Source organism: Apostichopus japonicus, chromosome 20 (genome assembly GCF_037975245.1).
Source record: "Apostichopus japonicus isolate 1M-3 chromosome 20, ASM3797524v1, whole genome shotgun sequence".
Lineage (NCBI taxonomy): Eukaryota > Metazoa > Echinodermata > Holothuroidea > Aspidochirotida > Stichopodidae > Apostichopus > Apostichopus japonicus.
Window position 1 is genome coordinate 31,612,223 of NC_092580.1, and position 24,105 is coordinate 31,636,327.

The 24,105-nt window shown below is 36.7% G+C and overlaps 1 protein-coding gene across 1 annotated transcript in view; it reads right to left on the minus strand.

Moving 5' to 3' along the window:
• LOC139961581 (sodium- and chloride-dependent GABA transporter 1-like) overlaps positions 1-24,105 on the minus strand; it is a 60,053-nt gene extending 35,948 nt beyond the window's left edge. Inside the window, exon 1 of the mRNA XM_071960887.1 lies at positions 23,364-24,105. Within this exon, the coding sequence (XP_071816988.1) occupies positions 23,364-23,646 (283 nt within the window). The 5' untranslated portion in view covers positions 23,647-24,105. The remainder of the gene's footprint in view (positions 1-23,363) is intronic.

The following is a 24,105-nucleotide window of genomic DNA, read 5'->3' on the forward strand; positions in this document are numbered from 1 at the left end:
ATAACGTTCAGTCCCACAGAGAAAGACACGTTCACTCGACCTATATATCGTGGAAAAGCTTCTCCTAATTGGGCTATTAGTTTCTCATTTTCAATAACAACAGACTTCAGTTAAATCATAGATTAAATAGAATAAACACGCTATGCTAATCTGGGCAAGAACAGATTGACCTCGTTCTTTGTGACGGAATTGTTGGATTTCTTTAGATTTGGGTTTCTTGATCAATTTGAATTCTTTTTTCTTATGAAATGCGAACAAATATTTATTAGTTTATTGTTTGCAATTGTAACGAGGCATACTTAATTTAACCTTGCTATAATCTGTTACTATAGAATGACCAAAGACGGACAATACTTTAACAAAATGTGAATATTTTGTAAATACTGTAAAAGAATGGGTTCATCTTACTGCAATTAGCTCAATGTTTCGGGAGAAAAGGTGGAAGTTGCATATTACCGAAGTACACATAAGTTTGCTGTTATCAACAAAAAAAAAACTTTTCGAAACTTCACTTGTCACATGTGAATGAGTGCAAAAAGTGAAACACTGTTATGTTTGTAGCCAATCGGAATGTTACATGCTATAACTTGTAATAAACTTGGAATGTAAACGACTGAATTTAAAGACTACACACAACTGTCCATGTTTAGTTCTCTATATAGTTGTGGATATTATATGGAACACGGGAAAGTTGAGGTGTTGTGTGGGCTGGTGGGATGAGGTGGTATGTGGTTCGATGAGGTGAGGCGTGGTGTGGGTTGCGTTGGTGAAGTGTGATGTGGTTCGATGAGGTGAGGCGCGGTGTGGGTTGGTGAGAGTGTGGTGTGGTTCGGTGAGGTGAGACGTGGAGAGGAGGGGTGTGAGTTAGTGTGGGGACGATCATATTGTGCTTGGCTTACATTTGCATTTTGTTCCTTTTCGAGATTTTGCTGAAACCATGAAATGTTCTCGCAAAACTGGTACTACTCGATTTATTTACAGATCTATGTGGTTACAACCTAATGGGCGCTCCTTACTAATCGCTTAGTTCCCTTACAATACATTTCTGTTCCTCAAATGCTTACTCCTAATTAAATCATTCCTGGTACAATGCTGTTGGACCAACCAATATTTTCATCAGATTAAATTCTTTGAAGTATATCTAATATTTCTTTGAAAGCCAATTCCACTAGCAGTTTTCAATGGGTTTTGAAAAACGGCATTTCCCAGTAGACAATTAATTGAATCTTAGGGAATAAGATGGTTTCAAGTTATTGAAATGTGACACGTAGGATCGTCCCACAAGCCACGCATTCCAACCGGTCCCTTGTCCCAATGTAGTTAAGTTAACGGGGCGGTCGACAAAGCAGTGTTCAGGTTATCTTCGCCTATTTTTCCTGACGAAATATAGACTAAACGGTATTCGTAAGTAACCACGCATAGTCATATAATTACAAAATGGCGATACTCATATTGTACAAAGTTTGACAACGAACTTGCTGATTAACCAAGTAATAATGTTAGACTTTAGTGAACTGGAAGGATTTTGTATTCAACTGTGACAGACAACACCTTCAGCCTTGACCTAGTTTTTATTGTGACTTATTTTTTTGAGTATTTGTAAAGGAAAACAAGAATGCTAATTCATCTAGATATATGGTTACTTTTAATCCGGCTTGTAACTGGTGGTTTCCATTCCAGAATTATTTGTGTTGCGTGTTTAGACAAAGACAGAGATTTTCTGTTCCTTCAGGCAGCGGAGTATACAACGTTGAACCAACTGATCAACGTGTAATTAACAACACGACAGACTTCTCTGCATGGAACGCCAAAGTAGACAAGTGCTTTTTATTCCTTATGATCAGTTTATACAACTAAGAACCTGCGAATGCAAAGCGTTTATACTTCCAGTTTTAAAGAGTTTAACCAAATCAATTCTAGGTTAATAGGTCGTCCTTATTGTCCTAACATATGCTAGAAGGGTAGAACGACGAAAAATTTGGGCACCTGTGGTCAAGCTTTTACTCTTGCTCAACTGCCTTCACAAGTGCATCATTTTGTTTAATGTATACGCTTGTGTGATACTTCTCCTTTTGGGATTGATTTTGAGGGATATAACCTATATATAGATATATTCGGAATGCATAGTTTTGGAAAAGTTTAGAAAACTTCACATGCTAACAGTTTGGGACAATAGAGATACCTGTTTTCCCCGTTCACAACAGCTTCGTCCGTCCTTAATACCTTTCTATCAGAATTTCGAGTGTTTTTACGAAAATAATGACAAATATTTTCTATACATAATTTACGCAACACATCGATAACAACACTGCACTTAGTAGTGCAAGAAACATTGTTACTCTCCTCCACTCTCCTCTATATATTTATACATATATATATATATATACATATATATATATCCCATCTCAATGAAAACATACAATGAAGTTAATTCTTAAGTTTCGTTTTAAGTTGAGGCTGTTAGGCAATTTTGCTTAAACAATTCGATGCATGAACATTCACATCAGAGGCTGACAAGATGCAGTGGCTACTTGGTGGGCCTCAAAAACGATATCCGAATTATTTAATATGAAAACCATTTATTACTTAAATAATACTGCATCGACAAACATTTATCACCTCTGAAAATGAAAAAGAGAAAAAGAAAAAAAAAGACAGTTGGAAAGAAAATGAACTGATATGTCAAAAACTTTTTTCTTCGTCTTCTTCTTCATCTCGCTTATACTGTAACGCAAGGATTGATTATTCAGGCTTGCCTGATTATTTGGGCAGCTTGAAGCAGGAGATATTCACTTCGATCGGTTCCTTATGTCTTCAGCTGCATAGAGCCATTAGGAAACGTTTTCATTGTTTGTGTCACATGCCAAAGAAAATCAAACTAATCCTTGATAATGCATTGATTAGTACGGTGCCGGTATAAAAGAACCCAAATGCACGCATCTGCGAACCATTTGTTTAAATTTGAGCTGATAATTTGATTTTCCCTTTCGCAAAGAGGTTCAAATTACTATCTACTGAAGACAGCTATGAAGATCGACGGCGCAGTTTTCAACCTGTATTTGCTGGCTGCGATGGCTGATGCCGCGATATACCAAGAAACAAACGTTGAGTGGTTTTGCGGTGAAGGATCCCAAACGAATTGCGTGAGAAACTTCTTTAACAAAACAATTACACAGTGGCAAGGGGATACATTATAAATCGAAGTAAAAAAACAGGACATGAAAAGAAACCTGCAAATCGGGGTGCCAAGGGGGTATCAAAAATGTTATCATCCCACCTGACGATTTTTTTTTTTGGCATTTTATAAAATTTGAAATGATTAACCTTTGAGAGAGTGCTCCACAATAGAAACAGGCATAAACTCAGTGTTATATACAGACGTACATAAAGTATTATTCCGATTAGTTTGCAGCAACCGTATATTTGTCGTTGGTGACACTCTTTCTTTGATTTGCTGGTGGGAACAAATCACGTGCAAGTAAAGTATGAGCGCATAAAGAAGTTAGGATTTGGAGTAGGAAAAAAATATGATTATACAACCGTAGGTATGAATATATTATGCATTGTCTCTTTGTGACACGCATGCGCTCTGAAATCATCTGCATTGGTAAAACTTCAAGCAAAACTAAATTAAGAAATAGAATAAAAGTATGTTCATCTTTAATGATACATTTGACGTTTTCTTAAAAGTTATTTCAGAGAATTAAGTCTCGACTACTGCGAAGTCACATGATATAGCTCAAGTAAAGCCATTCCATGACATGTCTACGTGCAGCTGTACAGATTCAAGCTACAAGAGTGATTTGTGTTGAGGCTGTGGCTACATACGTCACATATCATTCAACGAAGGCCAAAAAGAATTATTCAACTGAGGAACTAAACCTATACCCTTCTTGGAGTAAACCAAATTATCCACACCTTCGGTCAATAATATCATTATGAAATGTTCTTCTTTGTCAAGTATTTATGCGCTCTTTTTGGCCATGAAAATGCACTTCCTATAGGTTATATCCTTAAAATTAGGTATAACTGTGATATTACTTGCTTGAATAATAATAGTTATGTTTATTCGTGAGTAAGCGACTGTCTGTCCGTGCTTGCAGAAATCGTTATTTATTTAAACGTAAAAGTAGGTAGGGTCATGGTCTTAGTTTTGTTGTTGTTGGAGGAAGGGCTTAAACCAATACTTGACAAGGAAGACCCTCTACGTACATTTGCCCTATGGCAATTGTTTTATCAAACATTAAACAAAAGGAATCATTAAAATATAAATCATCAACCTATTTTTACGACCCATGCATTTCATTGATAAACATCATACGAAAAAGATTGGTATTATTGATCTATAAACTGCGTATTTGCTCATCCAAAGCATGCACCTGTACTAAAAGAATTCAATATTAACTTATATGGTTGCTCCAAGTAATACCAATATCCAGTTAAGAAACCGTTACTTATTATGGAACGCCATGCACGTTCTAAATTGCTACGGAAATCGAATTTCATTTCTTCTTCATTTAATACCCGGATATACGACAGCGGGATTGATCGTCTGGCAAAAGAACCTTAAATTTAATTTACTCGTTTTTTTTATATTATTCCATAACAAGAATTCTGGCGAAAGTCCGGACGTGGACTAAGTTAGTACTTAAAGTAGATACTATTGAAATGCCTTTTTTTGTTGATGTGCGTTTGATTTTTACCACAGGAAGAAGATGCATTATTTTCACCCAGGATACCGAGGCCATGTCTAACCATGTATTAAAGCGTTAAATTATCAAACGACATTCTTATGTATATTTTATGTTCTATTTCATGTTGATATTTCATGTTAATGTTGCTCGTAACTTTTCAGGTACAACTTGTAAGGCCTTTTTAAAGGATTTCTCTTGTTTTTAGTCATTCTGTAAAGTGTAAACATGCAGTCTATATAATGAGACATTCTCAAAATTAGGTAAAATTCTGGGCGGAAAAAGAAGACATTTTCCTGCTCTTTCCATGATTTTTTTTATAGAAATTTAACAGTCAACAGTTATCCGTTGTTAATGTACGTATTAGAAGCATTTTTTTTTTAGATTGCTGTAAAACGCAACACACCACTATATCGATAAATGTAAACCCTTTCATAAATACATGTGACATGCTGGGTAAATCATGACGTTGTGTTGCATGGATAGTGGTTCAAACACCATTCCTTAAACAATTACCGTTACCAATACATTTTGCTTTACTCTCTCTAACATTTTAATATCGACGTTTGCATTTACATGCAGAGTAAACAATAGGTGACACAATGTTTGTCTATTGTAAGCTTCCATATACAGAAAAGTTACAAAGTACAAGTTTAAATTAGATTGGATTACTTTTCGAAAGGTAGAGTACAGAAATAAATAACTAAAATAACGTTTTTAACTCCTCTTACATTGTCTAAGCCTTGCTCGGGGAAATATTGTTTTTTCTAATTTCTGAAATATGTTCAGAAAGCTGTTACAAGATGGACGCTGTTTAGTCATTTTAAGAAGTATTTCATATGAAACTTGAGACGGTTACTCCAGTTAGTTATTGCGATCAAGAGGTAACGATATAATGCATAGATATAACAAGTAAATATTTACTTCCTCGATATTACAGTTAGTGTAGAACTATACACGGTAACACAAGAGCAACGTTATAGGTTTTAGTAAAGGGGGTGGTTACGTGGTGGAGGCAAGGAGGGAGGGGAGGGTGAAGTGTGGGGGGGGGGCAGGGACGTAGCCAAAAATTTGAAAGGAGAGCAGAATTTTAAAAGGGGCACTGCTCACTTCTCACAAACTATTACACTTAACGGAGCGCCATGATGTACAAAGAAAATTTTTGCCCAAGATGCCTCCCATTAAGAGTATTGTATTACGTAGCAGACTAATTTTCAGGAGGGGGGGGGGCGGGGAGCGATCGCTCTCGTTGCTCCCCTTGTTACGCCACTGGGAGGGGGCGGGGGTTTACCTTCGGTATCGAGGCTGGAACCCTGGCCGCCGGCTCCATATGCGGACGTCCTAAACAGAACATTGACGACATATGTGTATTAACATGCTGTACAAATCAATGTAAAGTGTAATTAATCTAAGAAAAAAAGTAAGAAAAAGTCTTTCAAACTGACCGAGCTATCATGTCATTATTTACGGGAAAGATCTTTCTGCAAGTAAGTGTTTGAATAGCTCTGCATAATGCATTGTACTAACGACAATGTATATCAAAGCAGTGTGTGTAGGCTGCATTTCATATGATTAGCACCACGACTCGTGCTTGTAGGAAAAGTAAATAAACTCACCTATATATGACTTAGTTATCGTTTGCGTGTTTATATGTTTGTGTTTAACAAATGCAGTTCTTCAGAATGTGTCTAGACATTTGCTTTTTATATTATTCGTTCACCTGATCACACAAAGAGCTTCTTATCCAGTATCATTTGATATGAAATTAAAGAATTTAAAATAGAAAACAAAAGTCGTTGAAATTGTAGTGTCATGATGGTTTGTGAAGAATATTTCATTATAGGCAAAATATTTCCTTGAAGTTACTCAATCGATATGCAGCTTTTTTTGTTTTCATTGGTGGAAGTTTTGTTTCAAAAATTTACCTATTCACTATTATTTTTTTTTAAACCCATTTCCCTATAATCTTTACAAAGTGTCGAAAGTAAAGGGTTGTTTGATGAAAGAATTCCACTCAGTTTAAGCAAATTAATACAGTATATCAGAAACCTACATAATGATACAACCAAAACACATGTATAACTTGATTATTTTTTTTAACAACAAACAGCTTTGAATATCGGTGTGCAGCTTTAAGTTAAAAGGTAAATAGCCTACTATGTGACGCAACATGAATTTACACAAGCTGAATGTTCGCGAGACGGAAACTTCACTGACTAACATCACGGATTTTAAAACATCCCTTTAGAAGGCATTTCGCACTATACGTGTGTTGTTTAAATTGCGATCTCTAATTCGTAATTGCAGGAGTTGACAGCTGATGTCGTAAGGTAATGCTTCAGTCTAACGAGATGCAATATTTACGTGAGATCTGATTGGTCGAACTCGGTACGCGATCAATGTGGAAGTGTTTTTGAGAATGGATTTTGGTAACTGTGGAAATTAAGCAAATATTTTGACAAGTATTTAATGATTTTTATGAGATTTGATGTATAAAACAGTGGCAACGACATATGCTTAAACCGAGTATGGGATTTAAAGCAGAATTAATGCAGTTTTCTGTAGTAGAATAGGAGGAATGACTTCAAACTTTGTGTATATGTGCATGGGGTGTAGTGCCTGCCTTACTTATGACATCGTGGGGTCAAAGGTCAGAGGTCAAATAACACAAAACAGGGTGCATACGAAAATGAAAATTGACCGAAACCCTCAAACCTGTGTGGACATCAGTCTCTGCAAGCTTCCAGTGCATACATTAATGTAAAACGAAAAAGGTCACGGAATATACGGAGGTCAAAAAAGCGTTCGAAAAAGCGTTTCGTAATCACTCCTTAACCATAAGGCCGACGGACTTGTGCCGGTAGTGAATAATGACGTCATAGGTTCCAATGGCAGAGTGAAAATAAACATAAAACAGCAGTTTGGCCATCACACATTACCGAAATTACAAATAAGCCGAAAGCTTCAAACAGAAGCAGGGTATACCACAGACAACTTACCTCAAGTACAGTAATTAATGTAACTGCCAAAGGTCACGTGATCAAAGCGGGTAACAGTTTAAACTCTGCAAATCTTGTTCACGTACCAAAAAATGACCTAAAATGTGTGGTTAACTTATTTCAAGTTTCAAGTAAAAAATGTCATGTTTCAAGCCAAAAATGTTATTGGTTGAAGTTGATTGCTTAACAAGGTTGCTAGATATATAAATTTTCTAAAATTAAAACAGAAGATGTTCTTTTAGCTATTACTCATTACGTACATGCCAAAAGACAAAACAGCTGAAAGTGTTGTACTCATGAAGAAGTTGGTGACTGCAATGTTCGAATGAATGCTTAGAACTTATATTTATGTAAATGTCAATCAACATCATTATACTATTTGAAAGGGAAGTTAGATGCCTTAATGTTAGGTTATTTAATGAAGATATTAACCAATCAACATCATTATACTATTTGATTGAGAAGTTCGGTGCTTAAATGTTTCGTTGTTTTAAAGAGATACGAACCAAGAAACATATATAGTTCAGTTATTCGACATTAGGGCAAAACTAAACAAGAAGGCATCTTGCTCTCACCATTGTAGCGAGCGAGAGGAAGATCAAATGTTTATTTCAGGATGTCCGCCATTTTGTCCAGGGTATGATGTCATTCTACCATCTGAGATCATCTCCATTTAATATTCTTTTTGCTTCTTTATATTGAAAAAGGTGAATATAAGATTGGTTGTTCTGAAAGCAATGATTTTTATTTTCTTCAAAACCGATTTCATCCAGGAGAGCATCATGAAACTATTCAACAATTCAGTTATCACTATCTTGTGACTCTGTGATATCAGTTCATACTTGATCAAGTCAACTATTTTGCACAAGAAAGATTGAAATCTTGATACACTCCCAAACGAAAATCTCGTTGCTGGAAGGTTTTCTCATTCCATAAGTGCTGAGATGTGTATGGTAAAATGCACCAGGGACTTATCGCTATGCTTACCACGTTAGTTAAACTATATTATTTCTTAGAAAACACAAGCTGCATTAAGTTTTTTTTTCTCTAGCTTTTACCTTAGAGTAGTGAAAGTAGATGAGAGCTGTACCTCGATATTCATTGAAACTGTCTAGATTAATCAACTGCGCTATCACTTGTTTAGCTTTTCCAATTGTAACATTTTGTAATTTTTGAGGAAGGTATATAGCCTACTGATGAATACTGCATGGATATCAACAGCAACAGCTAGTAAAATAAAGAACATAGATTAATGGTAAGGGAAAGGTATGACTGCAAAACAGATTAAATTTATATATATATATATATATATATATATATTTATACATATATATATATATATACATAAATATATATATATATATATATTTATATATATATATATATATATATATATATATATATATATATATATATATATATCTTTTGTAATTCTGTTATTTCTCTTGTTAGCAAGTTGTGCGTACATAATTATGTCGATCGGTGTTTCCACGAATCAGTGCCCGTAAGGTTCATACCCAATGCGTATAAATACACATTCTATTTCATTTGACATGTTCGAAAATGTCTCCATAACACATGTTTATATTTTATGCGAAGCTGCTTTTCACACCCAATTTCTCAGACTCACTCATCAATTAAATCGATTAAATTCAATTTATAGACTCTCTCGTGACCTGCTTTTGCTGCATGTTTGGAAGCAAATGTGTTAGAACAGCTTATTGAGTTTTGTTCATGATTTTCCGGGCATAGTTTGATCGTTGTCTAACGTGGAGTTACATAGGCGTTCACCGTATGATTTGTAATCGAGTAAACTGTTTAACCCAACCAAAACATTTATCAGATAATGATAACACTCAAATTTGCAGGCGATATTTTTGACAACATTAGGATTAACCAAGCATACCGTGTAAATCAATCCAGGTTTTACGAAATAGAATATAGCAAAATCGACCTGTTATTCTTGGTTATTAATAATGTAAGGGTTTTCTTCTGGGTAGCTCCAGACCCATATCTCCCGTCCATTAATCTTTAGTTTCCTTATAAACCCTATGCCCATAGCCTACCACACAAATATATATGTACCACATATATATATACAGAATGAGGTGCTGTATATACTGACACATCAGAGTGGTGGATACCTGAGTAGGCCAAACTTTGTCAGCCTAAGGCCAACTGCCATAATGAATGTTTACCACAAGGAAGCCATGCAGATAATACAATTTTCAGGTAGGAAAAAAAATCTTGAATTTGCTGGAATCAAAGTTTCAGTATTTAATTTTTTTTCTTCAGGTTCGCTGTTGTACAATTTCCTGTACTATCCATTTGTCATTTTGCGCAACTTAATACCATGCATAGGGAAATAACTGCATATTACCAAATTTTATTCATTAAAATAGCCTTAACACTTTGGTTGTCAGATATTATTACGTTAGGCTATATATATATAGCCTATACTTTGGGTGTCATATATTATCAGATATTATCAGTTAGGCTAATAAAATAATTAGTATATATAGCAATTCGAAGAAAATTAGGTTGTGTTAGTGGTTTAATCTTTGGTGTTCATCTTCTACTTGCGTTTGAATTATGAATTCTTGCATTATTTTTGTTTTCATTTCCAGTGGTCTCGATTATTTATAATATAAAATCTACAGAGTCCACTGTTCGATGTTACTGAGACTGTGTTTCGCTTCCGATGATCACTGTTAAAGGTATGATGTTATTGTATTCAAATGAAGTGATGTTTTCAAGTTGTCGGTAGGAGATTTAAACATATTTTTCTTATATTAACGTGTCACCCCTCCCGACACAAAACGGTTGGTCTTGTTGTTTTATGTTGCGGTATGTGTAGCTAGAGGGCAACTTTTAGCTTATCATTAAATGTCTCATTTCTTTATTTTTACGAAAAAGATCGATTAATGTCTCCTGGTTGGTTAATATTATTCGAATAAATAATATTACTGAAGCTATAATGTTTGTAGCAGACATTTCTCAAAAATGTGTGTGTGTATATATATATATATATATATTTATATATATATATATATATATATATATATATATATATATATATATATAACGTTAGATGCCAAATGTGCATTTATTGTTAATTAACTTTCATTGCCCATTCTGAAAAATGACAGGACGTTATGAACGTAAAAGTACCGTTTTACCGTAAATTAACAGTCACCTTTGTCGTAGAATAACAGTTGAACGCACTTTGAATATTCATAACGTTAAGTAAAACATGGTGGGTATATGACTTGACATCCAATATTTATCCTTTGTGTGAATGTGTAATTAGGCCTACACGTTATTACCGACATGTATCATTTACCGTATATTTGCATATGCATAGTGAAGTTGTTACGCTATATTGTTGTAAGATTATTTTCGGTGCTTAAATATGCACATATGTTGCATTTGATCGGAATGCATGTGTTTATTGCCTGAAAACTGTTTTTGTTTGTGCTAAAATTACAGTGGCAGTTTGATACTCTTATTGCAAATACACAACGTTAGTATAAAGTAATTAGTAAATGACGTAAGTACATATTATAAATATGTTAATTTCCTTAAACTAAGGAGTCAAGGATTGACTAATATCATGTGTAGCATTATGTTCCCCGTCTTGGAAATCGTGATACACACCTGACGATGATCACACAGTCTCGATGCAAGGGGACTGGGGTTGCCAGCGGATCAGTCGTTCGGTTGTTTGGCTTTTCGTGCCCAGATTGTGTCCTGGGTGACTAGTTTTAAGAAAGTAGAATTGTGGGATTTGCGGTTATCCTTAACTTCTGAATCGGTATTACCGATTAATGAAATATAATTAGGAAATTAGGAAATATCCACCCGATAAAAGAAAAAAAACTTGCCGTAGAGTTGTTGTTATTCATGAGAAAACATCGACGTGAATTCTCGATTTCAAGGCACCCGTTAATAAACGTCACAACCGTATACAAAATTACTTTTTAGCGCAGGCGTCATGGCTGCCGCATTTCTACCGTCAAAATAAATTTCTTGTAAAAACTTCTATAGAAGCATATCAATTTTAACACTGCTTTAATAAATGTAACTAGAAGTGACTAAAATTGCAGAATTGACGCGATAATTTCTTGTGTAACATCGCTGTTACCATGGTGATAAATGTGATAGCCAATGACAGTTATCATGTGTATAACTATATAGGTCTAGGCCACCCTGTGGATTCTTTTGGTATCTCAAGATCAGCACTGGATTCGTATTCTTGTTTTCCTCGGTTTTCTCTTGAATTCCCAAGATCATTTGTGAAATCCTTTACTAGCACCTATATTGATGTAGTCATCGAACCGTTGTTCCTGATAAAGGGAAATAGCCACTGTCAAAGTTGACTAGATATACACAGCCAAAAGTCAGCTTGGTTAAATTTTCTGTCAATCTGTACAAGACACATTTGTAAAAAGTAATTACTTGACGTTAGGAATTTTCTCATTCACTTATAGATAAACGAAAGAATTATTCAACAGTTCTCACGCAAGTTTATACGAAAGAAAGTACTAAACATTTAGTGCTCATAACAGAGATTTGATTTAGCTGGTTTAATCTAGCAGAATAACGTGTAAAATGCTCAAATGTAGACCAGTTCATTTGTAATTAGAGACATTTTGAGCTTGCCAAAAAATAAATAAAAAGAAGAAGAAGAAGAAGAAAAAATACGAATATCGCTGACGTTTTTTCGTTTGGAAAAAAGGGTCTGGCGTGAATGAAAACTTATATATACTGATTGCACTTTTTGCCTCTTTCAAGAACACAAAGACCTACGTTGAATTGCTTAGGCTATTGTATGCAAGATACTATTATAAATAAAAATTACTGAGTATTATTTAATGCTGGAACGTAATCGCTGCAAACTTCAGCTGGTACAAAAATAAAATACTATATTCAAACATGATATAATAAAGTAAACTTAATTTTCAATTTGTAACAAGCCATTCAAAATATTTTCCTCATCGCATGCTACATTACATTCCCTACTTTGATATTTTTAAGAAAGTGCCCTTTCAAAAGAATCAAAGGCTCAGTAATCGAAGTGGCTGGTATTCTTAGTCTATAGCACATCACGGGCCATAATAGATCAGATCCACATGCCAAGACTAAGAGAAGGTGAGCGACTTCAATCCGATCCTTTAGTCCACTTACTGTGGAACGCCAAATAAAATCATCTTCATGTACAAGCTTTAAGCTTCGCTTAAGGTTTTGTTTCCTTATAAGATTGTTGAGACTCCAGGAGTTATAGTTGGTTTATCTATATCGCCTTTGTCATCCGTATTAGAGAGGTGATGCTCAACTCTATGGAGGGCCGTTGGAGGTGTGCAGTATACTTTTCTTTAAGATCCAAAAACTTAAATGTGCAGATATACAGCAAAACGTGTGTCACCTATGAGCAATAGGTTTCTTATGCAACTAACATATTTGTGTAGGCGTATTATATCGATAAAGAAGTATATGGTAGACTCATTTGTCTCCAATTAACACATTACGCATGCATCATAGCCTATACCTATTAGACCTAACGCTATATTTAACTGAAATCAAATTATACAATTAAACAGTACTTCTTCACTCAGTACATCAAATGACGTGTATTGGCCAAGCATTATAAGAACAATACACGAGCATGTCCATTAAACTTCATAAATAGCTGCAGTCTGTTATTTGAACCAAAGTGGTTCCACCCCCGTAACTAAATTACCTATCCGGTAATAAATATATTAAATATATATTTATCACTTCGTTCTTTTGTAAATTCCACCATTAGATTAACCAATATGACCTTTTTTCCTCACTTTAATGTTAGCTTCCATTTTAAGTGCCACTTTAAGTGTTTTTCTTATATGTTAAATTTTACATGAAAAGCCGCAGACGACCAACTAATAGCTGCCTATACCTAGACATTTTCACGCCATAATTGCGCCAGCGCTGAACTGAATGTTCAAATTGCGTTATAAAAGCCTTTCTGTTTTCGAAGTACTTGTCTGAAAACAAGCGTTTCCCTGTTAACTCGATTAGCCTCTTTCATGTACTATTATAACATTATTGAAATCGATTTAATGTCGCCGCACTTTCAAATAAAAATTCAAGGCTAGAGTAAGGTGAGCCTCCTCGGCCTATACTCGTCCACTTTAGATGAGTTTTGAGTTTCGCGATGTTACATGATCTCACATAATGGCAGAACCATCGACAGACCACGAGACCGGATTTCTCGCCTGTAAGCTCTAAAGTTGTTATAATGTATTTTACTTAATTTAATTGTTTAATATCTTCAACGTGAAGTACCGTAGATGCCAGACATTTTACGTACATATATAGTTACGTACCATACACTTAGAATTCTTCGTCAGCCGTTTCTTTCTTTTATCATCGGTGTACGAAATGTATGACTATACATCATTGCGAATTTTATAGCATGTGCTAATTAAGATATTTTTTAAAATGACGTGAATTGTTTTGGCACTGATTATGTTTTTTAATATTAAATCATCAACAATATTTAAAAAATAAATCAGAGTTGAATGAATTTCCAAGTAAGTAAATGTAATAATGTATAAATACAAACGATTGTTGTTTACGGCCCCCAATAAGCTGCAGCATTGTAAATCACCTGCCTAACAGCCATTTTGGATTGGAACAATGTCCAGAGTATAGGGGTACAGGCAGGCTTGAACTTGGTTACCATGTACGCTCTTACATGTGTCATGCATGTGTCATGCATGTGTCATACTGTTGTCATTGATGGACAATGTACTTTAGTATAGCCACATTTAAGTGGATATACAGCATTTCTGCATTGGACAAGTTTTAAGTATTTCTATACCATACATCACATAGACTGTGCATGATATATGGCATTACCAAACATAGCCTATTTTAGAATGTTTGTTGGAGTGGCAAAGAGAGGATGGGTGTGTCTTGAGAAAAGACACATACCACCTGCACAAATATCTGCATACCGTGCAAGAGTAAGCAACAATGTACTCGCAATTACAAAAGAACAAGAAATAAAGAAAACTTTATTATGCGTTGTTTCTTTCGTAAAGACTCAATTCAAAAGAACAATGAAGTATTACTACATATTCAAATATGACATTGCCATGGAAACTTTCCCAAATTTTACAATCGAATACAGCCTATATTTTCATAATATGACAATAATATCTTGAATGTTAGATGAATATGCCTGCTATGGGGTCCATTGTCTTATTAACAGTCCCCATGCCTTAGAAGTTAGCAAACAAGGCTTCATATAGTTACCTATTGAATTTAGGCAAAGGCTGGAGAGGAATGAAAATCCTAGAATAAACCATAAACATATAACATCCTATTTTCGACCACAAGATGTAATTAGTGTCAATGTGCTGAACACATCTTTGCATCACTTTAACCAGCTAAGCTGTAGTGACTGGGCAGCAATTCATCAGAAATGGTGTTAAATTGCAACCTGCACTCCAAACAAAGATTGCACTGCATTTAGATTATTTTACCAACCAAATCGTACCAAACGAACATGCATGCTCCAAAGTATACAAGTCACCAACAGTAATTTTGCCCATAGCCAAATTATTCTTCATAACCGGGTTCATCACTGTGCATATGGATTTTTGTAAGAAAAAAAAAGAGGGGGAAAAAAGCTCACTTTACCTGACAAGTAGACAATCAGTTAGAAAAAAAATAACAGTAATTGTTAATATCCAACCAATAAAGCAACCCATGGGGACAATAACCGACCTTGAAAGGAATGCGAAAATAGAATCAGTTTGAACAAGTTTAGTTTACTTTCGTGATCACTGGTGGATGTTAGGTCTTAACTTCTAGCTTAAGATGTATATATATAGATCATCAAAAGTGGTGGGTGTGGCCTCTAGTGATAAACTTCTCGAATTGACCAATTGGGTCAACTCTTTCTTTGTGACGTCATCCAGATAGAATATCGGGTGACTTTAACCTATATGAGCAATCCTCGGTTCTTCCAGATGTCGCTGCGAGTCAAAAAGTTTTTATTTGGCATCCGTCATAATAAGCTGATGTCAGAGGTTATAAATGGTAAAGAAACATCAGATCCCTGAGCCAGAGGTATAATAGTCCCAACATATTTTGTCAAGTTTACCACCTGGGTAAAGAGTTAATCATACCTTGCTCTATTTTTTGTGTCTAACCTTTGTCAACTTTTATTCATATTTGTAGAGTTGTTTTCCTTTCTTAATATGACATCTTCGCCTAGGTGTAGTTTGCCCTGATTTAGCTCCATTTTGCTTTAATATATACAATATACGCAGGCTAGTAGACCCACAGTTTCACTCAAAAACAAATTCTCATGTGAGGAAATATAAGTGTTTGCTTGCACGACGAAATAATCGCAACTGCCGCCTTCAATATATAGACAATAGACAATGCTAGATCAGAAAAATATGATTCCCAGTACATGTTGAACTTTGACCGTTGCCCCAATTAACTCGCATTTCAAATTACAGAAAGACAATTAACTTTTTTTTTGCAGTTTTGAGGGTAAACAACTTATGTATGCCCCTCAAAATGGCAAGAAATTTGACAAAAAAGGTGGGATTCACGCCGGTTATAATTCACTGAGTATTTCACACCGTGGTTCTGGTTCCCGCATTCTTACTATAACCGTCAGCACACTGTTTCTCGATACAATTAGTAAGCTCAGCACTTGTCTTACGCCTTTCCACTGCCTCCCGCTATGAAGTCAAATTGACCACTATACTTTGAAAAGGTTTACAATTAAGGTTAATCACACAAGTTAGAGGGTTAACACCATGCACCAGAGTTGAAAGTATTACAAAGGCATATTAGAAAGATAAAGTTTAACTATATAGTAACCGTTGTTAACAGACAATACGTCAAAAGTTTATTGGCGTCGATGAAGTATTACTTTCAAATTCAATGTCGATGTGAACCGAGTCCTAAAGCATTGTCAAATCTCTCTCGCGCCCCGCCCCCTCTCGGTGGGAGTCGGAGGGGCTTGGATTGGGGTGGGGTGGGGAGGAGCTGATGATCTTATCTTCGTTAAGCCGACCGAAAACTGCCCGATTGAGCTCGACTCGACCGTCATAACGTAATGAATCGTCGATAGTCGGACCAGGGAGTTGTTCCTTAACAACTCCCTGGTCGGACGGTGCGCGCGTGCTGACCAATATACGCCGCATCAATGTCGCTTCGGCTTCGGCCGGGGTAACAACACGGTTCACAACTGCAATTGTCCAGTTTAACAAAATGTAGCCAAAATACAGGTGGACAGTTTTTTCGTGTGACCTAAACGAGTATTCTATACTTGTCGTTAGTAAGTAACAGTCAATCGTTATCAGAGCAGTGCGTTCATCTTTTGTTCAGCTGCACGACTAAAGGGTCTTCTTAATTACTATTGAAAAACTAGGTCACGACAGCTATGGGTCGGGTCGGCCTTAGTCGGCTAGTGTGATGCCTGCGGTAAAGCTTTGTTGAAATTTAAATGTAGAATTAAGCACACGTAACACTTCAAGCTTATGTGTCATTCCCAATATTCTCTATATTGCATATACAGGTGTTTATAACTGTCATAATTCACTCGTCGTGGACGGAAATATACCTGACCCTTCTTATGTATACGCAAACGTAATTAGAAAGAACGTTCTATGATCTAAACGACTTCGTTGCCTTGTGGCCAACCTATTATCTGATTGTGGTCGAAATGCCCACGGTCTTGCTATTAAAGGATGAAATTAGAAATTTAGGTTTGCTATGTCTTATTCCAAGAAAAGAGAAAGAAAGAAGAATTAGTAAAAGCTAGTGATGCTGCTACAGCTATGCCGAATGAATAAGATATTCAGCTGTGAAATATGATATAATCTCTGGAAAGCTCCTTTAAGACTAAATTAATGATGACGTCGGCTCCCGTACCATCTTAAATGGTAACGTTAATCTGTTTGTTTGTTAAAGCGTTTCATTACTTTCGATCAAAAAAATGATTCAAAAAAAAAAATCTCCATAAGAACATCAGCGCCCCCCTCCTCACCCCTGTTGGGTGACATTCAACGTCAAGTCTCTGTGGGAAATTTGTAACGAATTATTACCATGTTATTTGAGGTCATAAAACTATTACGTGTTGCTAATTAGTCCACAAACCACTTTGAATGATAAGTGTCTGATGATTAAAGGGTCATTTCTGAGGGGGAAAGGTTGAACTGATAGCAGTGTTTTTAAACAGTCCACAATGTGTCAGCATTAATATTATGCCTCAAGTCATCTTTAAAGTGATGTCACTCGGAGATGAAGTCAAAGACATTGCCTCCGTGCTCTCACTCTAACCTGGGTACTTTTTCTTGAGAAGGACGTGACTTTTGCAAATGTACTTTTAATATTAAGGTGCAGAGGAATTTTAATCACACATAAAAAAATATTGGTGAAAATATGAAAACTTCACATCTATATATAGTGATGAACTCAACAAACAGATTCTTACACACATACACACACACACATATATATACACCTGATTTTAAATCCATTTATACTCAACTGAAAGACGGGTAAACACCGTTTTGAGACCTTTCTCAACCATTTTTTCTTTTTTTTATTTGGCGGGGAAAATATACTTTTGTCTGAAATTTTTCCCCACTCTTCAAAGAAAAAAATTCGGTAATCCATTGAAATATTTTTGCGCGGATATCATATCGTTTTCGGACAATTCCTTTCACGCCAAACTAATGCTATTGTATGTTATTGTATGTTGGTCACACAGTTTCGATTTACCTATAAATGTGGGTTATCAAAATATTCTAACCCTCAAAAGTTGTTATAGCGTTTTTTGCTGTTAATTTTTTTTTTTGTCCACTTTTTTTCTTTTTTGGTCCTGTTAGATTACTTGTACTGAGAACTGAAGACCGTTAGCGAATTTCAAAATTTCAGTAAAATCTTGACTTCACCATTTCAAATAGTAACGACGATACATTTAGTCGATTTTCTTAGTTTTCTGATGTTTAAATGCCGTTTTTGCCATGTTCTGTGAGGTGATGCTATGTGACGTGCACAGGATTTCAATGGTGGGGAAGGGGGGTGGGTGGGGGGGGGGGGCGGTCGACCATTTCCCCCGCAATTGATGTATGTATAAGGACATGAACCTTTTTGGACGGGTGGAAGGCGGATCAAAATTTTTACAAATGATGGGTGCGGCTGTGGGGAAGTTGAATGCGACTCCCGTAGGTGTGGGTCCCTCCTCTAGCAAAATATCAAAATCTAGAGGTCAAATAGTGCATTCCGAGGCATATTTGAATAACCAATAAGGTCTATAATTTAGGTCTAAACGCAAGGTTGTGCTAATAAATTCTTTTGAATTGTGAAATTCCCGGCATTGTTGGCTTTTCCCCAGACTAACGATGGAACTAGGGGGCATGCCCCCACCCCCCATGTCCACCCCTTTGTGCACGCCACCGGTGATGCTGTGAGTGGAATGATAGGGCGATGAGGAGAATAATTGTGGTTTGGTGGGTATATAGATTGTCGGCGAATTCCTACGATAAACGGAGACAGGTCTGCAATGTAATAATTTATTTTAAATTATTCAAATTACTGGTGTTACTGGATGCTTACATCTCATCGTAATTGCCAAGATCGACCGACTTGGATATGTTGGCGGAATTGCAAAAAGGGGGGGGGGTGGGTGATGTTTAATTTGGGTGGGCATGTTTAACGTTATGTAATCTTGTAATCATAGGAGTATTGACTACATAGGAGTACTATCAGCCTGGTATAGTACGAGTACCGCAACAACATGAGTGCAAGTACATGTCGAGATTCCATCGATATGAATACTAGAGGGAGTACAAAGTTCTAAGAGCGAGTGCAGTGGCATAACCTTGTACTGCGATAGGCGTAACTAGACTTTTTCATTAGAGTGGGTCAAAGAGATTGACAAGGGGGGGGGGCAATATTGTTTAAAATAGGGTATCGCTATATCTGATTATTAAGTCATATTATATTCTAAAATTTCGTTTGGGCAGCAGGGGGGGGGGGAGACTTTTGAGAGCGGGGGCTTTCTCCCTCTGCAACCCCCTCTGGTTACGCCACTGGTGGAGGCCTAGTATCAATGCAAGCCGCCCAGCCCCCTTGCTCAAGTCACTGGTATCCACTGTGAAAAGAAATGGCTGTAAATTATTTTTAATTATGCGCTTTATCAACGTAATATTACCGGTAGTAATATTTGTATTACCACTATTTAAGGCCTAGTAATAGTTTCGGTCTCACGGACCTTCGGTCTCGTGGCCTGTAACCTAAACAAGATTATTTCCTGAAAATGTCCCGAGTACGAGTGCAAATCAATGAGGGCTTAGCAATAGTCGTATAAACGCCATTATGATTTCCTTCATCCATTGTTACAAATCATATTCATAGACATCGAAATTTCAATCGAGCTATTAAGAAGATTCATATTTGACCCTTGGTATTATGTACTTTATCGTCATCAAGTATTGAAATAATGAGCTGAAATTACTTGTAAACCTTTGTTGTATTAATGCCACAGATTTAGTCTACAAAAGTTGCAGCTTTAGTTGTCTTGTATCAAAGCTAAGGCTGTCACACGACTTTACAACCCATGATCTTTGTTTAACTGACACACCAACACACCAACCCACCACCCAACTGTACACGATCCAAACTATCACATTTTCATTCCAATGTGCGCATCTTCAATCCCCCACCCACCCATACCCTACCCCACCCACCCATACCTTACCCCACCCACCCATACTCTACCCCACCCACCCATACCCTACCCCACCCACCCCAAGAGTGTCACCGCAATCCGTTGCATACAGTTTAGCTTACAAGTCATACCTAACAGGTAATTCGCCTGGATCAGACCCTGCAGTCGTTAAATCACAAGTCCATTGCCATCACTGCTTGGCCGCAGTCCTCCCCCCTCCCCCATCCCCCGCCCCTCTCTCCAAATGTCACCTGCCATATATTCATATAGATATTTACACTATTTCTTTACTAGTAGACAGTATCCCACGGAAGTTTCAATCTAGTTTCGAAGATTCCCATGCAGGATAAACCTAATCCGGGGGAGATTCAACGCTATAACACCGGCCGACCATCTCACACTGTTGTAAACAGATCAAAATGTTCCACGCGAAAACGTAAGTGGCATGTTATGAAAGGCACTTTAAAAAATGATTACATTGCATATTTGGTGAGTTTTCTTAGAAAAGCCGACCTTTGAACGCTGCAATTATAACTAAATATTTTGAGTCATCGTCAAACAAAATTGTAAAGAGAAGACAAACAGTAAAGTTTAAAGGAATATGTCTGCTAAGTATTTACAATATGTTGATTGAAGTGCAACTTCATATCTATATATATGTCGAGTGTTTAGTGGAAAATGTTTTTAGTGGAATGTAGACTTATAATCAGTGTGCGTAGACGGTTCATGCGGCTTATTGAAACAGTATAGCTCCCCCCCCACAATATCCAGGGGGACTCCCCAAGGGTGGCTTCTGAAATTTGGAGCCTTTGAATCACAACTGTCATTCATGTGTTTGCATGAATACATGAATACGCACCAACATGTCTGAAAGCCTTAGACCGTTTTTATATCAGTAACAACTCTTTTTTTTGCTCTTTTCTAGTAGAGAACTTAAATACCCAGTTCAATGCCATATCGATCATGATGCATTTTCTCTAATGTTACATTTAAGACCCTTTTGATGTTACGTTTTATGCAATTCAGATAAAGAAAGGATCCAGGGTCCCAGCTCCCCCACTCTTGAACTGGTGCCCATCAATCCTTGCTACACCACTGGTCTGAACAGGTGAGTGAGGTGGGTGGGTAATGGGAAGGGGTGACCTTAATTTAAATACTACACACAAAAAACAACCTTACTCCAGAGGGTTATAGAAGGAATAATAATAATGAGTCTTTGTTTCAATCTAAAGGCCTATCTAAAATCACCAACCCTCCCACTGCCCATTTTACCATGCCCACCCTATTTCCACCCCTCTTGTTCCCTAGTCTCATTCAACAGTGCCTTTAAATCAGTTACAGTATACTTAACCGTTGTAAGACACAGGAGATAGTGACTTAAGTTTGGCTGTTTAACATTTAATCTCTTAAACACTAAAGCAACCCTTCCCCTTCATCGCCTCCCTGTGTTACCCTGCCCATGTCTTACCTCCCGACCCTCTAGTTCCCCCCCCCCCTCATTCAAAAGGCATAATGACTCGCAACTGGTTTAACCCACATGAGGGAACATGATTTGGGTTTGGCCATTTTACACCTAAACTCTTCTATTCCGCATGTAGGCCTAAACCTGCCTTGCAGCTTACTCAACATATAAGAATCGGGGCGAACGTTGTACTGCAAATTTCGCAACCCAACACTCCCGGCTCCCATATCACCGTTGGCGTGTAGGAAGATTATTACCATTCTACAATTCGGTCGAGAAGAAGTCTGTCGTCAGGACCCTGAAGTTCTTGTCTTAGGCGCATATTTCCCAATGCACTGCAGTTGTGTAACGCGGTCCCCCACCCCCCCCCCCCCCACACTTCCACTAACCACCTTGAATGCCGTACATCTTTGTTCTGTTAACACTAAACATCCTAGGTGAGTCAATAGAATAAGGGATGTACGCGCTGGAAACCACTACATACTGTCTCGTATACGTTCTATAAATGGGTGTCTCTCACCTCGTAAGTGCTAAGATAAGATACCTTTAGTCAGACCATTAAAGTGATTTAAGGCAATGAAAATATTACTGATAGGAAGCCATGGTTTATGACAGTCCTTCCTGTCAAAGTTCGTCTCCTCCACTTGGTAAAGGAATGCATAGAAGACGACTCTCTCGTGGCGTATTTTGTGATCATAAAGTACCTGTTCCCATGGTAGAAAGTTTATGATTTTTAGCCCTGTGGTATTTATAGCAAGATTTCAATGTAAACTGTCAACTTGTTAAACTGATTCTCTTCATAGAAATATGGAAGTCTTCTTCCTTATACACATTTAAATAGCTAGAAACATACAAAAGTATTGTGCTTTTTTTCTGTTTACTGATTATTATTTTAAGCAAAGTTCATATTTTATGGCTCTTAGAACTGGCACCAGAAAATTCTGGCTTTGATGAAAAAAACTTATATTATCTTACTAATAAAACTATCGAAAAATAAAAGATGAGAATATAAAGTTAAACGTACGACTGATAGAAAGATCAATGTTTTGTCTACTACGTCTAGTCAAGTAGTCGACTTTTTAAGAACTCTGAGAACTACTATATTACCAAAGAAACGGTTATCAACCTTGCCTATCCATTCCCCACCATTGCCTCTATACCATCATCAAATATGCTAGAATTATACCAAACTGGTCACCGATACTATATGATACCTGTCCATAACGTTTGAGCCTTGTCCACATCTGAGGAGGATTTTGATGTTAGAATTATCAGAGAAGTATATATGATTATGGGAACTCTTCACAGGTGAGCGCAATACAGATGGTAATTAATATATCCCTTAACAGAACCAGATTTGAAGAAATCTTAGGAATTTATATATGTATATATTAATATATATATATCATTCCAGGATCTATAATATCCAATAGTAAATAATATTTAAGTTATATAAGTTCACTTACCTCCGCCATTTTTGTAACACAGATAAGGGAATCGCCAGATGTTACCGATGCCAATGGCATATCCCATACATGCTATGATAAAGTCTATCCTGCCAGACCAGTTGTCCCTCTCAGCCGCTGCTTCTACTTCCGCCTGTGCCTGTTCGCTTGGTGGATTCGTGTGGTTCAGCCTCTTATCGCCATTTTCAGGAGCATTCTCCTCCAATGGATTGTAGTTTCCATCTCTTCCATTCACGTCTCGCAATGGTACTTTCTCTGATGTATTTGATTTCTCTTCAGACATCTTTCAAAAAGTTTATTTTTCTATATAAATTTATGTTACCAGAACTAGAATACAACACAACGTATACACGGCGACTTTAGAAGGAACGTACGTTACAAATAAAAATATAAAAAAACCTGTTGTGAGCTCTTTTATGTTATTAGATTCCGGCAATTTGGACCTGTCTAAAGCTTGCCAAAAACGTTGCAACCCGATAAAGAAAAGGTGTGAAGCTTCTGTCACAGACGGTTCAATTTAACACTGAAAGCGATCGAAAAAAAAAAATTACTAACCAACCCACGCATGCACACAGACACACACAACAAGTCTACAGAACTCTCTCTCTCTCTCGGAACAGCGTCGACACACGGCTGCACTACTACACCTGGCAAATAAATGGTGTTTTGTATCGTGCCTCGTTTATTTAGCTATCGACGGGATAAAAAAAAAAGTTTGATCTAGATGTGAAGAGCGTCCTGC